Here is a 17,685-nt window from a genome sequence, read left to right as displayed (position 1 = left end):
GTTGATTTGTTAATGCCAGTTCTGCCTAAACCAGCTTCAAGTGGACTTTTATGTGAAATTTCATGGAAGACAAAGGCTACATGTGCGCTTCTTAACACAATTGAGGAACAAGAACGTTCCTCTGCATTTTCATACCCTTTGGATTTCCCAGAGATATTGGGACTGTAGAAACCAACTAAGCTGGCCTTGGTCTGGCCAAGCACTGCTCTTTTGATGTCCTGATTATAGGTTTAGTAAAGTTTAATACTGTAAATCAGTTAAGTCTGAAGTCTGCTCTAAAAATATATCTCCTCTTCGCTGCAAAATTTATAGCTTCTCTTTTAAATTTTTATGTTTCCAGCTAAATAAGGTAGGGTTTGCTTTCTCTACGGTATTTAATTTTGTTTGGACAAGCATTTATATCCTGAAGCTGCAGGTTATAGGCACATCATTTGGGAAACTAGTACTATATCAGTGAAATAGCATTGGTTCATTGGGAGTAAATGCTAAAGTGAAAGACTATTTACCTTAACAGATGATCTGAAAATATTTAAGCAAAAATTGCTCTGAGAATAGGAAACTTCACATCCTTCTGTCCCTTCAAATGTATGCCACTGACTCTCTTAACCGGGTCACTACAACTGGGGAACAGAGGGAGTTTTAAGGAAGCGTAATTTCCTCCTGCCCTCTTCGCCAGAGATAGGACTTTTGCCAATAAAGCAGCATTTGAATTTCAGTTTTCTTTCTGAAAACAACCTTTTTCTCACAGCTTTCATGGAGAATATCTATAGCGTCTTCCAGATTACCAGTTTACTGCACATCATCAGAATGCCCAACTTACACAAAATTTATTGCTCGTCTGCCACTGATATCAAGTGTGGATACATTAGTGTCTTTCCACAACACCTTCTCGCTCCTACACAGCCAAATTTTGAATGTCTTTGATTATAATCCATATATACTAGACTATCTTGCCAGCTTAAAACAGACTTATACTGTGTTTCCAGCAAAGAGCTAGATCATGGGAGAAAGACAAGGAAAGCAAATCTTGATCCAATTCTTCCTGTGAAACTCACATATTCAGATGCAGCGTGAGACCTGTGGACCATTCACTAGGAAAACCACTGATAGCTCTGACACCTAACACTCCGGCATTGGAATAATAATAGACTGCCAATCCTTATACAAAGAGCTATGAATGATTAAAACAGCACAAAAGTATTGACATCCAATGTTTTATTTATGTATTTGTGCAATAAATCCCAGACGTCTAGGCAGTTTACAAATATTAAAGTAACAATGATACATTACATGCAATCATTAAAATGGAAACAATACAAACACAGGCATTTACGGTGCAGTCAATCCTCAAAAGACTTCAAAAAAGGCAGGGTTTCAGCCCCAGAAATGCTATCAATAAGAAGGGAGCTGCTAAGAAAGAATGTCACTGTCGGGCTCTTTCCTACCACCTGACCTTAGTTAGCATTCCCTGTCAAAATCTGTGTGAAAAGCAATCTTTACACAAGCAGACTCTAAGCCTTATAGGATCATAAAGACAACAGCCAGCATCTTGAATTAAATTTATACTGGCAATCAGTATAGCTCCTCTGCAACAGTGGTTTATCAGGGCAGTACAGTAGCTATTGTATTCTAGGCTAGCTGAAGTTTTTGGGTGGTCCTCCAAAGCAGACCTAAGTAGCATACATTACAACAATCAAAATGGAAGATGATAAGAGTATGAATGACTGTCCTCAGGGCATCCCATTCCAGTTGTGCTCTCAAAGGAGAGCCACGGTATTTGCATACTTGTTGAGTAGACGTGAGAGTGAAGAATAATATAATCCTGCAGTCAGGCGATTTCTGAATTAATAGCCACTCCATTTTGCTTGGATAGAATCTGACCCTACCTTTTCCCACCGAGATATTGACAATCACTGGGCATTGAGGTAGGATTTCTACAACATCTCTTATTGGGTCCATGGTGGCAATGTAAATATGGATGTATTTTGGTGATATGTTACATGAACTGATATAACCTCTCACAACAGTTTTATGTTTGTTAAAACAGGATAACAAAGACCAAACCCTAACCCTATAACAGAGCATCCTAGACTGTGTCTGACTTCTCATCCACTGTGCCACAGACTGAAATAGTCTACTCAGAGAGGGGTGGAACCATTGTAACATTGTGCCCTTAACTCTTAATGCCCACAGGCACTTTATTTATTTATTTATTTTATTTTATTTTAATTCCATTTATATCCCGCCCTTCTCCGAAGACTCAGGGCGGCTTACAAGCTTAGCAGTAGCCTTCATTCTATGTATATGCCTGCTTATTAGGGCTTTCATACACCCCCCAAGCGGCATTATTACAAAGTCAGCTTATTGCCCCCAACAATCTGGGTCCTCATTTTACCTACCTCGGAAGGATGGAAGGCTGAGTCAACCTTGAGCCTGGTGGGATGCGAACCTGCACTAATTGCAGGCAGCTGGTGTTACTTAAGGAGGCATTAGCCCACTGCTCCACCAAGGCTCTTTAGAAAATACAGTGATAAACACTACTGAAGGTTAATGTATGTAGTCATGCAGATACTTCAGCAAGGTTCACAGGAACAGAATACTTGACTGCAATGAGTCCCAATCATTGGGACTCATAGACAGATAACATGGTTAGGTCACAGCTCAAGGCACGCACGGGAAGGTTGTGACAGAATTTATGGATTCACAAGATGTTCTCAAAGGCAGAGTCCTGTTTGAAGTGGTTGTTCCATATGAAGAAGTCCCAATCATTTAGTTATAAGGCCACTGCCAGGTGAGAATCAATTAAGGCACATGCCGTTCTTCCCTGGTAAGGAAGCATGTCAAGCATCTCTGTTCTGTTATCAAGATTGTATGGTATGTTTGTGGCAGTTGCATAGGAAGAGGACGTTTGTCATCTGACTGCTGGCAGAGTCAGATCCCTGGGCCTGATATTAGTCCAGCATATCCAGAGCCAACACATTGTATTACAATCATCCTGGTCTCTTTTGGGCATGACATCATCGTCATCTCAATAAATTCCATCCGGCTTCCAATCTGAAGCAATTGTGAGGGATTCTGTCCTCAAAATACTCAGCCAGATTCTTACAACTTACACTAATGGGTTCTTCTAGATCAGGGATGTCAAACTGTCGGCCAGCGGGTCGGATGCATCACGCTAAAACCGCACCCACCCCATTGCTGGGAATGGGGGAAAAAGTCGCAATATGTCGCGACACGTCACATGACGTCGCGAGTTTGACAACTGTGTTCTAGACTGTCCTTTCTTAACATGTTCTAAGACACATTGTTATAGTTCGTCATACAGTCAGTTAGATGTTTTGATTGGATTTTGCATTTTTATCCATCTACTGAATCCTTCCCAATGTCCTGGGTCTGGATAAGCAGGTGTTGATATTTGATGGTGCTATCATCATAGGATGTAAGCTGTGTTACTATTATGTTGTAAATTTAATGACTGCCCAACTCCATAATAAATAGCAAGGGCAAATAATAATAAATCTAAAGTATCATTGACGTTTTATTCCCTTGATTATGTGCCATCAAATCATTATCAAATCTTAGTGGCCACATACAAAGATGTTCTCTTAAAAAATATCATATATTTTAATATATCATTAAATGCTTATAACACATTTTATATCCACCTCCTAATCAAAGTATAGCTGTCATGCAATTCAACTCATGAAAAACGAAGATAAAAACTATAGATGATAAAGGATACAGTAAGAGAATGTAAATTATATGCAAATTATAATTACACATGAAATTAAAATATAATTTCTAAAACTTGAATTTCGAATGTGGCACAATTCTGTGTATAAAACTGGAGTCTAAATAAAAAAAATGCATGGGATCAGAGAAAAGAAGCCATCCAGGGCAAATCTGCCCCTGTACCCTAGAATTTAACATGGTATTCAATATCTGTGTTCCCTGAATTATTGGGAAAATGCCCACATGTTGATGGAAACACTCCAAATCCCTCAGATGCCTGGAGCAAACCACCTTAATCTGTCCTTCCTCTTAAAAAAAAAAGTCTGGTAGCTCTGGTTAACCCTATTGTTACAAGAAAATAATAATCAGAAAATGTTAATCTGCATGCATATTAGACAATATTAGGATGATGATGTGACCTATTTATATGATCACATATAAAACCACTGATAGTAGTTTGTAACTACTACTGTATCTTTTATTTATTATAAAATTCCCAAACTTTTGGGTCAGTGGGCAGATTCTGAACGCTGAGAGCACATTTTGGTTGATCGGTACCACACCTGTCTTGGGGAAGGGGGCTGCTCATTCACAGAACATGGTTACATGGTCAGTCATACAAAACAATCCAGGAACACAAAGCCTAGAAGGCACCAAGGATGAAATCTCCCACACGGAAGACACCAGATCTGTCATATTTGGCATACAAACCTTCTTTTCCCTTGTTATTGTTGTAAAGGCCATTATTTGGCATATTTAGCATAAAAGCTATGATTTCCTTTTATGCCACTGTAAATAGATCTTTACAATGTCTATTTGGGAAGGGTGTTATGCAGGCCAGACACAGTATTTCAGACTGTCCTTCCAGTTATTACCGTACTCTTTCTTATGTTCCTATAGTTAACACGCCCTGCCCTTCCAACCAGAAGGGATTTAAAAATATTTCTGTACTGCCAAGAAAACTACATGGATGTCAGTATAATCACACTTCATTCAAGGGAAGTTTTTAAATCCAAACATCAAATCATGATCTACAATCAGTGTAGCTGAGATACATGCTATTCATATGCCTTATAACCTAGTTAATTATTAAAACCAAACTTAAGGTTTTCCCAGTATTTATTCTTCTTTGTTTTTGTAATCTATTCTAACAGACTTTTATGAGTCTTCTAATCTAATCTAATTTTGACTGTGCCTTCAATCCAGACGTGACCTACTTCTGTTCAGTAGTTTTAGTACTAATATTTCTACGGTAGTACTATTTAGTTGTATTGGGCTTTAAAACCCATGACACCTAGATTGATATTCTTTAACCAATTAATGGATTTTTGTTTTCTCAGGAAGTCTGTAGTATTCCATATGTAATGTAATGGTCTTAATAGCAGATGATTCAGGGATATATTCCATATACACGTAGTCCTTGACCTGTGCCAGCAATTGGGACCAGAATTTCAGTCATAAATTATGGTTATAAATTGGGACACACACACATGACCCAACCCAATTTTAAAACCATTTTTACGGCAGTCACTAAGCAAATCACATGGTCGTATTTGTGAACTGATTCTCCCAAACAGGTTTTTTGTTTTTGCTGGAAATTGGCAAAAAATGTCCCAAATCACAGGATGCTGCAACATGTGAGCTAGCACAAAATGTTATGTTATGGTGGGGGAGGGTGTTTGCAACATTTTATAACAGCTGGAAGTGCTTTATAGGCTATAAAGCACCCTTCCTGAGGCAATCTGTAATTAACATATGGCCATTATGACTGCCAATTGGAACAATGGAGCTTCCAGATATTTCATTTTTTTAGCTAGCAGATACAGGCAGTCCTCGACTTATGACCACAATTGGGACCAGAAAATTCATCTTTAAGCAGTGTGGCTGTTAACTAAGGCATCACATGACCACACCCAATTCTATGATCATTTTGTGTGGCCATTAAGTAAATTGCTAGCCATTTAATAAAGCTGTGACCATGATTTGTGACCTTCCCTGCTGGCTTCCCCATTGACCGTGCTTGTCAGTAGCTGGCTGGAAAGGCTGCAAGAGGTGATCATGTTTCCAGAGGATGCTACATTTGTTGTCAATGTCAACGGGTTACTAAGCTCCCAGAATTTGATCATATGATCATCGGGATGCTGTTATAATCTTAAATGTGAGGAAGTCGTAAATTGAGGAATACCTATGGTGTTCTGATATGTGTTTAAGAATTTTATAATTGGGCAAGTTCTTGATATGAACAACTATCAATTGATCAGACTCATTATTTCCAATTAGGCAGAGGGAAATAACTAACAGGTTTACTTAATACTTCTGTAGTCGAGCCAAGGCAGTAAATAATAATAATGATGATGATGATGATGATGATGATGATGATGATGTTGGAAGGGACCTTGGAGGTCTTCTAGTCCAATCCCCTGCTCAGGTAGGAAACCCTATACCACTTCAGACAAATGGCTGTCCAGTCTCTTCTTAAAAACTTCCAGTTTGGGAGCTTTCACAGCTTCTGGAGGCAGGTTGTTCCACTGGTTAATTGTTTTATTTTATTTATTTATTTTTATTTTTATTCCATTTATATCCCGCCCTTCTCCGAAGACTCAGGGTGGCTTACAAGCTTAGCAGTAGCCTTCATTCTATGTATATGCCTGCTTATTAGGGCTTTAACTGTCAGGAAAATTCTACTTCGTTCTAGGTTGCTTCTCTCCTTGGTTAGTTTCCATCCATTGCTTCTTGTCCTGCCCTCAGGTGCTTTGGAGAATAGCTTGACTCCCCACCTCTTTGCGGTAGCCCCTGAGATATTGGAACACTGCAATTCATGTCCCCCCTCGTCCTTCTCTTCATTAAACTAGACATTCCCAATTCCAGCAGCCGTTCCTTATATGTTTTAGCCTCCAGTCCCCTAATCATCTTTGTTGCTCTTCTCTGTACTCTTTCCAGAGTCTCAACATCTTTTTTATATTGTGGTGACCACAACTGGATGCAGTATTCCAAGTGTGGCCTTACCACACTTGGTAAGGCCACACTTGGAATACTGCATCCAGTTTTTGAACATAACACCATTACTTCAACACTATCTATTTAGCTTTTATTTTTCAAAATGTAGGGCTTCTTACTAGTTATGCCTAAAACTACACAGTCCAGTCCTAGGGAAAAAAATCCATGAAGGTACAAGTAGTCCTCAACTTACAACAGCTCATTTAGTAACCATTCAAAGTTACAATGGCATTGTAAAAAGTCACGTATGACTGTTTTTCATTTATAACCTTTGCACCCTCCTCAAGATCATGTGATTCCAATTCAGATGCTTGGCAACTGATTCATATTTATGACCGTTGCCATGTCCCACGGTCATCACCTTTTGTGACCTTCTCACAAGCAAAGTCAATGGGGGGAACCCAGATTCACTTAACAAGCGGGTTACTAACTTATCAACTGCAGTGATTCACTTAACAACTGTCGCAAGAAAGGACGTAAAATGGGACAAAACTCAATAAATGTCTCACTTTACAAAAGAACTTTTCAGCTCAATTGTGGACACAAGTTGAGGACTACCTGTACTTCCGAATGTGTCCTGCAATGCTATAGTTGGAGCAACTGTCTTCCTCCACATAGGACTCTTTCTCACATTTTCTTTCTGCTTAACTGAGAAGGAGCCAAGTAAGTTTCAACGCAAGACCCTCGCATTCTCAACTGGCACACTTCTGTGCCTGAACCATTAGAGCAGGGCTTTTCAACCTTTTCACCCATTGTACCACTTTTAGGATAAGGCAATATCTGAGTACCACCAGTCACCCAGCAAGGTGTCAAAAACGTGACCCAAAAAAAGAAAAAGAAAAAAAATGATAAAGTACAAGTAGTCCTCAACTTACAACAATTCACTTAAGTGACTGTTTGAAGTTACAGTGGCACTGAAAAGTGAATTATGACCATTTTTCACACTTAGGACTGTTGCTGCATCCCCAGGGTCATGTGATTTACATTCGGATGCTTGGCAACTGATTCATACTTATAACATTCAGTGTCCCAGGGTCATGCGATCAATGGCCAGGTCATCACTCAGATTGTGGGGTTCCTGTGGGGGGGGGGATCCGTGGGTCTCTAGTGGAGGGGAGTGGGACTGGGATGGGTGCCTTTCCTCTCTCCCATTATCCCTGCCTTCCTTCTTTCTTTCCTTTCCTTCTCTCCCTCTTTGTTCCTTCCTTCCCTCCCTCCGTCCTGTGCTACGCCACCCAGATCTCAGCCTGGTTTTGGCAGGTAGCGGCGCACTCTCATCCACACAGAGCGGCCGGGCAAAGTAAAACCACTGACATCACAGCCCTGCCTGTTCACGCACAAAGGCTGAGGAGAGAGCCTGCGCCTCAGCGCACGCACACAGGCAGGGTGGGGATGTCACTGGTTCACCTCCTGTTTTCAGGCACGTACATTACAAACCGGCTACTTCTCCCAGTCATTTTTCCCCTACCGGAGCCCAGCGTTTGAGCCAGGTTCCCCAATCCTCTCCGCGTACATCGTTCGTCCCATAGCTCTCCCCAGCGCTGTCAAGAGATACCCATTTCTGGCCGCATTGCTACCGTTCTTAAGTTACATTTGCACCCGCCTGAAGGAAGAGAGTGACGCTTTTCTCCCTCCTCCAAAGGAAACAAACCCACATCACCACCAAGTCACCCTTCAGGCCAAGAAATCTCTGGGCCCAACGTTGAGACTGTTTTAGCCTGAAGCAGAGAGTCGGAGAGCTCCATCACTCTCACCATTTGGATTCTACTTTTATGCCCTGGGAGCAGCTTGCCTTTCAAACCTCCGATATATAACAGAAGGGGAACCCGCTGCCAAAGGCGCGTCTCACAGAGTCTTTCCCAAGCGACGCCTGCGCTCCACTGCTGCAGAAAAAGGAGCGCTGCGTTTCCCACCAGTACAGGCAGCCCGGGTCCTGTGAGAGGCCGAGTGGGAACGAAGCAGCCCTAGGGTCTGTGCTGTGGAAAAGCCGCAAGCGCCTTTGTCGCCTGGGCTCCTGCCCAGCTCGCTTGCGGAAAAGAGGCTGCTTGCTAAGTGATCTGGGCAGCAGCCCGGCATCAGCGTTTCTGAGTGCGATTTCTGAGCGTGACTCAGCTGATCACTTCCTTGCGGAAAAGAGGCTGCTTGCTAAATGAGCCCAGGATCAGCTGAGTCGCGCTTAGAAATCACGCTCAGAAACAGCCAGGATCGTCGGCAACCTTCTCTCGTGGCCGCCAGACAGCTGGGAGCACAGGTGCTTTTGAGCAGGAGCAGCTGTCAAGCTCCGGCGTCGGATCCGGAGTCCCAGCCTCCCAGCTGATCAGCGGTGTTCTCCTCTGGTCCGTGGCTCAAATCCGGAGTCTCAGCCTCCCAGCTGATCGGCAGAACAACGAGCGGCTGGCAGGCCAGGTAGCCGGGTTGCTGCACGGATCCGCCCCCTCGGTTGATTGTCGAGCCCGGGGCTTGATAGTTGCTCCTACTCGAAAGGCAGGGTTTGGCAGCCGGCGAGTCGCTTGCGCAGGGCTCTCCCGGGGCTGGCGGGCGATGGGGGAGGAGCAGGCCAATCACCTTACAGGTACCTGGGACTCAGACGCGCCTTCCCGGCCATGTGTGCCCCGAAGAAGCGACGATCAGAAGTCAATCCGGTTGCTGCACAATAATTCCCTGGGGAGGGCCGGGCCTTGCTCTGCGCCTGCACGCGCCCTCCATAGGGCAGGCCGCTGCGAAGCAGCATGCTTTCCAGCAGCAAGTGAGCTGGGAAGGAGAGGAGCGGGGGGGGGGAGGAGGAGGCGGGGGGAGGAAGGCGACGCCACGTACCACCAGCCAGGTGCTCGCGTACCACTAGTGGTATGCGTACCACCAGTTGAAAAGCCCTGCATTAGAGGGGCTTTTAGCTCAAGAGAAATCTTCTCTGTCTTGTGGAAAGACCTCTGTGTACTTCTAAAATACAAAAAAAAGGACTGCTAACTGACCTGATGAAAGACTGCAGTCTTTCAGACCAAATAAGCTCAAATGCTATTTCTCAGTATTCTTGTTACAATGAGTCAAAAATATTTTATTCTTTTCAAGCAGTTAATTTTTAAGCCAGAAGATAATTACTACTGCCTTACCTAGCTAATAAATAAGTGCAAATTAACTGATACCAAGGCTCAGAGATAACTGGTATCTGTGGGAATCTTTTCTGATAACATTTATCATACTCATTAGTTTAATTTGGGCTATTTTTGAATACAGTACTTTGAAATTAGATAATAACTGTGGGCAGGTTTCTAGAAACATAAGAAAAACATGAAGCTAAAATGTACACATAAAATGTAGACCTTTGCCAAAACGTGCATACTTGTATGGTTCATATTACTCCTGATAAGCTATGACTAGGAGATAGGAAGAAAGCACATTGTCATAAAATTTCAACAGCATAAGCTATTTTATTAAATTCCATTTGTGTGACTAATCCAAAGCAGTTGTTTAATTCTTCAAGTTGTGCTAAAGGAATCCATAATTCAAAAGGCATGAAGATTATTTTGGAGCAAGATGGAAAAACATTTTGAATCAGTTTATAACATTTTTAAGTAGTATTATTTAATAGTAATTTTAGGAGGGGAAAATTCAAATTTGTAGTGAGCAAAGAAACATTTTTTGTTGAAAGGCAAATCAATTAATTACCAGATCTACTTTGCAGCAAATTCTGCCAACTGAATGAGAATGCCAAATGTTTGATGTCACTTCCTGTTCAGAAAGGACATCCATAGTTGCTTAGCAGATAAAGTCATTTACTTTACTTAAAGCTTGTTTATGAACAAGTCCCATTTGAACATGTCCCATGTCTTCCACTTTGTTTCCTACTTTCCCAAGGGAAAGTTTCTTGCAAGATAATACTTGTAGAAAATATAGGAGAATGTAGGTGCAGTCAATCACAAGTTTTGAGAACTTTGCATAAAGCCCTAATGTAATCAAGCATCTGAATTCAATTTTACTCAGGACTTATAGAATACATTTTGTGTCCTGTAATTATAAACCGTTTAATAGCAATCGACTAAAATATAAAAGAATTCTGCAAGCTTAGAAAAAAGACTTTAATGCTATATAGCAAAAGGAGCTGGGTTGTCACTTAATTATTGTACCATGTTTATATAAATTTAGTACATAAATTTATCTTAATTAGTATATAAATTACATTATGTTTATATAAACTGTTATTTTCTATGCCACCCATCCTATCTAAGCAATTCTAAATATTGATGACATGTACTCATCTTAACTATCAAAACCTCTGAGTTATTAAGACAGTTGCATTGAATCCTAGTTCATTCCTATGCTAGTACCTGGAACCTGTGGACTGAAAAACTCAACAGTGTATCTGATACAGATCTTTCCCATCATTCATGACTGTCACAAAGAAAAGAAATGGTTCATCAAAGCAGCAATTATCTTGGCTTGGTTATGATCCCCAATTCTGTTTGGACAGGAAGCCTTCAGCCTTGGATGGAATGCAAGCAAGATTACACTAAAGGAGCTTGCTTAGTTTGGTATGGTGGTGGAGACTGAGGATATTATATTCCTAAATACTGGCTCTGAGGCACAAAACTGACTTCCCCGTTAATGTGAGACAGTGATGGTAGGTACGTTTATCCTAGTTATTTGAGGGGGAAATGATTTTGGTGGAAAGGAGAAACACTTGCAATTTCTATAAATCACAGCATGTAATGTCTGACTTCAGCAGCTGTTCAGATTTATATGCAATTTGGCATTCTTTGGCATACACAATTTAGAATGCCTGTCCCTTGCTCCATTTTCAGCATATCCCCACTCCATTTTTTCTTTGCTCCTAGTTGAGCCTCTATTGGCATACTTAATAAGAGATGCAGAATTACTTCAAATAATAATCCTGTTTAATGCTCCCAGCAAACAATTAATTGAAGGCACTCAGTTATGTGCAATTCCCAATAGCACTACTTTTTTTTTCACTTTCTCAAATTGCAGTATCTGATTGAACAATGCAACTTAGATCTAAGCTCATGATAGTTTTAAAAACGTCTTGAAATTGAGTAGGAAATGGAGGAAAAATGGAAATCTTCAATCAGCCTGCATATCTTTCTATATAAAATTTTGAATGTGAGCCAGAAACTAATTAAAAATAAAACAGAAAAAGAGTGGAAAAAATATTTGGAGAGTAAAAACAAAGAATTAGTTATTTAAAGTTAACATTTAAAGAAAGGAGTAACAGCAATAATTTGAATGGCATTGTTTTTATTTATCATAATGGCTTAAGGGAAGACATTACAAATTCAGCTCAATGAATTTGCAAATCATGCCTTAATTACTGTAAAATCTGTAGTGCAATACAGGGCTTTTCAACCAGTGGTACGGGTACCACCTGTGGTACATTGGCACCTGGCAGGTGGTACACAACCATCCTAGAAGTGGTAGCGGGGTAGGGGAATGAGCTGAACCAGTGGCAGCACTGCACAAGCCTGAACGAGAGATGGCTGGAGCTGCAGGGTTGTCAGGGCTCAGCGAAAGCGCCAGGATCAACGCTTCTTCAGGGCTGTCAGGGCTCAGTGGAAGCGCCAGGATCAACGCTTCTTCAGGGCTGTCAGGGCTCAGCGGAAGTGCCAGGATCAGTGCAAGTCTCCACCTGGAGTTCAGCACTGATCCCAGCACGTCTGCTGAGCCCAGAAGAAGCACCAATCAGCTGGAATGTTGCAGCATCTCCAGGGTCTTGTGATTTACATTCAGATGCTTGACAACTGATTCATATTTATGGCGGTCACAGTGTCCCAGGGTCATATGAAGTGACCAAAACCTGCTGCAACCACCCAGCAGATGGGGGGAATAAAAACCAAACACCCCCATCTCACCCCGCTGCCAATCCTCAGCAGAAATGCTCACAACAATGAAAACCTCAGACAGGAGGAAGAGAGCCGCCGGGCAGGCAGGCAGGTGTCTTGCTCGACACTTTTTTCAGTGCCGTTGGAACTTCAAACAGTCACTAAGCACATTGTTGTAAGTCGAGGACTACCTGTACTTCATCACTTTTTTCCTTTTTTTGGGGGGGGGTCATCAAGTGTTTGACACCTTGCTAGGCGACTGGTGGTACTTGGATGTTGCCATATCCTAAAAGTGGTACAATGGGTGAAAAGGTTGAAAAGCCCTGGTGCAATACAATTGGTAAATCAGTAAGGGTGCATTTCTTGATGTTTTATTCATAATACAGCATAAATCTTCCTTAAAGCTAAGGGATGGAGAGATAGCAGTCATCTAAAAAAGTTCATTTCCTGAATTTTCTTCTTAAAAGGAAAATTAGAACGTATTTTTATTTTCCAGAGTTTGAAAGATAGTCAAGGAAAAGATTTTATTATATTTCCAGGGATTAAATTCAGTTAAAAAATATCTAGGAAGGTCATATATCATGTTTGAAGTAGCACAGGAACTGAATTGTGCCTGATGGACAGAACCCTCAATAATTTTTAATAGACTTGGTATAACTTAGAAGTTGATATATATCCAGATTATCACTGTAGAAGCCTGTCTTATTCATCTGCTTTACTATATATTGCTAAAGCAAATGCATAATCAATCAAAAGCAAAAAATAAACTAAGCGTATATAAAAGCTACAAATATCCCTAGAATAGATTTTTCAGTTATGTCTAATACAGAGTAGTGTACAAATATTAAACCTTAGATCCAAGTGAAACATCAAAGATCACTGATTTTACAGTTTGGGTAATGAAACGTCTGCAAGAAAGCAACCAAGCTCAAAGAGCACCAAGGACCCCTCAGTATAGGCTGTGTCTTTAGCACCAACAAATTAACAGATATATTTGCAAATTAAGGGCTGTATTTTTTTTAAAAAAAGCTAGCCCTTTTAGCATTAAAGCAACAACAGATTTTTGAAGAATTGCTTTGCTTTTTTTCATTTTGTGTTTCATGCACTTTTATCTGTAGTTTCTCTGGTTGAGATCTCTCTCTCTCTCTCTCTCTCTCTGTGTGTGTGTGTGTGTGTGTATCTTTTTATTATCTGAAATCAGAAATTAGACTGTGTGAGGGGAAAAAACTAAAAGAACTATTGAATAGCTATTGAGCATCAATGCCTTAAACTATCATGTAAAATAGGTTAGATTATCTTGTTTCTGGATTGTTATTAACCCAACTGCAAAATAGTTTCACAAATACTGCTTATTTTGTTTACTACACTGTATTGTATATGTCAATCAATTCAACAAGGCTCCAAATGACTTACCCCCCCCAAAAAAGTAACATTAAAATAAAAACCTTTACAAACAATAACAAAATGAAACAATGCTATAAGGCACCGGTGTCAAACTCACTGTGTCACATGACATGTCGCGATTTATCACGCCTTTTTTTTGCATTGCCAGAGCTGGGGTAGGCGCGGCCTCCATATGATGCAACCGGCCTGTGGGCTGGGAGTTTGACACCCCTGCTATAAGGAATAGTCTCAACATTCAAATCTAGAACAGTCTGAATGAAGCTGCTATAAAAATACATTTCAGTTTAAACAAAACTTAACAGCTACTTCCACACCCTACACTTAAGAAAATTATATACCAAAATCATCAGCAACATTGAGATTTAATATTACTTACTGGCCTATATGAAAAATGCAGTATTTTAAAATGGGTAGAAACTGAAGAATGTTGACCCCACAATTAGTTCAAGAAATTTTTAACTGTCCAGTTCTGAAATCAAATCAAATCTAAATAAGACTCTTTCATACAAACATAAGCTTCCCCTTGAAGCAAGTATTTATATCTGCTTTTCCTTCCTTATTACATCAGTGTAAAATGTTAATACAGTACCGGATGGGGGTGGTTTAACAATACCAAAATTATTTAAGTGGGCAACTAATCAACAAATAACTTCTTTATAGAGAACCAAAAATGTGCTAGAGACCAGATAGGGATTACTTGTTTTTAGCACTCCAAACAACTTCATATGTATTCTAACAGAAGGAATATTTTAATTGCTAACTGAATATATCTCAACATTTGGCACCAAGAAAGAACTTTAACACTTTAATACAGTATTCTGCTCAAGATTGAAAACATAGTGCAAAGTAACTGAGTAATATACATGTACTTCAGTGAGATTTTAACCTCCAAGACATGTCCTATGTCATGTTGAACAAATATGATATGTGCTGTATAACTAATACTGGACTAAACCTCAAAAGTCTACATAAGATGTAGCAGCCTTAGCAATAAAAGCAAGATGTTAAGGCAATGTCTATCAAAGAATGACAGTGATTTGCATCAATTTGATTAGAACTTTTGAACAGTTAAGCCTTTGCTGTTAAAATGGGAGAAACTGTTAATTGGGGAGGTATAATTAATTATCTCTGAGACTCCAATACAAGCCATAACACCATCAGATTCAAGGTCACTTGACTAAGGAAAATGGTCACCTTCATGCACTTCAGAAAACCAAAAAAAATAAAAACTTTGCTATGGCAACAAACATTCTTACAAAGAAGAAATATTTTTTGCAACAATAGATAAAAACTCTTCTCACCAGTTAGTTTAAAAAATTAACTATTTTATGAGCCAAACAATAAAGGATTAACTACAATAATGCATTGTGTTAAAAAATTTTCCAACATACAATCTTTGGAGAACTTTTTCTAATATTCTTTGCAATCAGAAAAGAAATAAAATTGCTTTTTACTTATGACATCTTGATACTGGGTTAGTTCAGAACCCTTCTCAGGGAACATTTGATGGTAGAGGCAAACTAAACCAGCCACAATTCTTTGCCATGGCAACCCAAAGACACAAAAATATTTAAAACACAGGTTAAGATGTGCTAATTACTCTTTCTCACTTTGCCTAGCAGAGGACCCCTTGTCAATGACAACACACAGAACAACAGAGGATCAAGCAGGATAAGTTCTATATGAAGCTTCAGTCCAGAACAAATCATTCAGTATTTGAGAAGGTATATAACGGCTAGTATATACTGTATAGCCAGCAGAGCAATAAAAGCATTCATTTAATTATTCTCCTTGTGACCGCACATTCAACTAATATCTCTCAATAAACAAGCAGCATATTATAATATGTCAGGAAGAGCTTTAGGTTTCCCTACAATATGCATTTTCAGCAAACCAATATAGTACTTTTGCTACATATCACATTGAATTTTGGCTTCTAAAGTTCATCAACATATTCATCATAGTATAGGGTGTGGTTCCTGCTCTATGGAACAGCCTGTCCCTGAGATCTGAAGGACCCGGTAACCCTCTCAGCCTTCCAGAAGGTTGTTATGATCCAGTTGTCAGGATGTTAGGAGAGACCAATGTACACATTTGTTTTTTAAAATTGCTACATGGTACCTCAGGTGATTCTCTTTTTTTGTATTGGATTATTTTTAATTCTGGTGTTTTCTTTTCTTTTGTTCTGTAAATTGTTTGCCACCTGCAGTTATGCATTTAAGTTGGTGGGTGATATAAATATTCTAAAAAAAAATTAAATACATTCTCTGGATAGGTTTAAGTGTATATTCAGATTTAAGGACATATATTACAGCATAGATCACATATCAATTTAACTATTCTAGCGTTAAACAACTGAAATATAGTCCTAATAATGACAAAATTTTAAAAATATCTTATAGATTGGCTCATCTAAGAACCAGTTTGCTAAATCTTAAGCTAGGATAATACTCTATCAGTAGTCACTGCATTTCTCTATGAAATTTAGACTTGCTACCACTTAAGTAGAATATTGTAAAGAAGCTTATGGCCATCTGATAAAGCAAGGAAATAGACAGCAGAGATTGTAATATGCCACTATAGAAAGTTGTAGATTTAGCAGTCCTGCTGCATACTGTAGGCTGCTTGATGATCTCTTTCAACAATTTGTCTAGTCAAAAAAAACGACCATTCATTTCCCTATACAGCATTCAGAGAAGCACCAATACTGTAATCCCTACTTTCTATTTCAACTTACCAAGTTTTTCCACGAGTTTCAGCATGACGCCACCAATATGTATTTCCCCTGTGACCCTCAGTGTTACATCTCTGTTCAAGTCTGTGATATGCACATTCAACTCCCACGTTCCATCAGCATAGCAGCCATCTGGCATCCGTATACCGTCCAGAGCCGTCATCGCTCCTTCCTACTGAAGCAGAGGAAATGGCATTTATTTCATTAGTTAAGCTGAAGTCTCACACTCACAATTCATGAGCAGCTCCCCTGCTTCCCCATTCAAGCAAAGAAAATTTAAAAAAAAACCCACCGCAGTGAAGAAAGTAAAGAAAGAGCAAGAAAAAAAAGAAATAGCCAAGGAAGGGAAACAAACTTCCAAAAATCAGCTGTAAAGTAGTAACAAAACTGAGGAAGTTCCCAACTCAGTTCAAGTTACTTAGGAGGGCAGTAAGGGGAGGGTGGACCCAAACTGCAGATTTCTAGCTGCCCAGCAAGGGCTTTGTAAAGCTAAAGGGAATAAAAACTGAAGCTTAGCTTCAATTTGCAGGTATGTTTAAACCAGGTTTCCCTTATTCAGGATCTTATTTGTCCCTACAATATTAATTTGACAAGTCCCTTTGACCCCGAAGTTCAGGATTCATATTCCCTTTAAGATCCAACTACTCAAGAACATTTGAATAATTCACCGGAGCAAACACATCCTTTCGGCCATAATAACCTCCATGATCTCCAAGGACTCATCCTACAAAACATAGATATATTCATCGTGGTAGACAGATTGCATAAACATCTTGAAGCACCACACGAGCACAAATAAGGGACTCCGCACAGGGAAGCAAATTTCGCAAGCTCCTTTTTCCAGGGTCACAAGAGATAGCATTATTCAGATCATACAGGGCTGAAGTAGGCAAAAAAGGAGAAAAAGAGCAATGGATGTCCCAATCCAAAATAACGCTCACAGAGGAGCTTGTGCCCGTTGGATCTAGAGCAGCGTTTCCCAACCTTAGG

The 17,685-nt window shown here is 39.9% G+C and overlaps 1 protein-coding gene across 5 annotated transcripts in view; it reads right to left on the bottom strand.

The window, feature by feature from the left end:
• Window positions 1-17,685, bottom strand: part of FERMT2 (FERM domain containing kindlin 2) — a 74,818-nt gene that overhangs the window by 56,327 nt on the left and 806 nt on the right. For 3 of the 5 annotated variants that reach the window (XM_083349972.1, XM_083349973.1, XM_083349974.1), the window contains exon 1: window positions 16,699-17,418. In XM_083349972.1, the coding sequence (XP_083206098.1) occupies window positions 16,699-16,858 (160 nt within the window). In that variant the 5' untranslated portion in view covers window positions 16,859-17,418. Of the gene's footprint in view, window positions 1-16,698; window positions 17,419-17,685 lie in introns of those variants that run through there. The other 2 variants (XM_083349971.1, XM_083349970.1) reach the window with 2 other exon arrangements.

The sequence above is a fragment of the Vipera ursinii genome (assembly GCF_947247035.1).
Source record: "Vipera ursinii genome assembly, chromosome: 1".
Taxonomy (NCBI): Eukaryota; Metazoa; Chordata; class Lepidosauria; order Squamata; family Viperidae; genus Vipera; species Vipera ursinii.
This window is presented reverse-complemented; position numbering and strand designations above follow the sequence as displayed.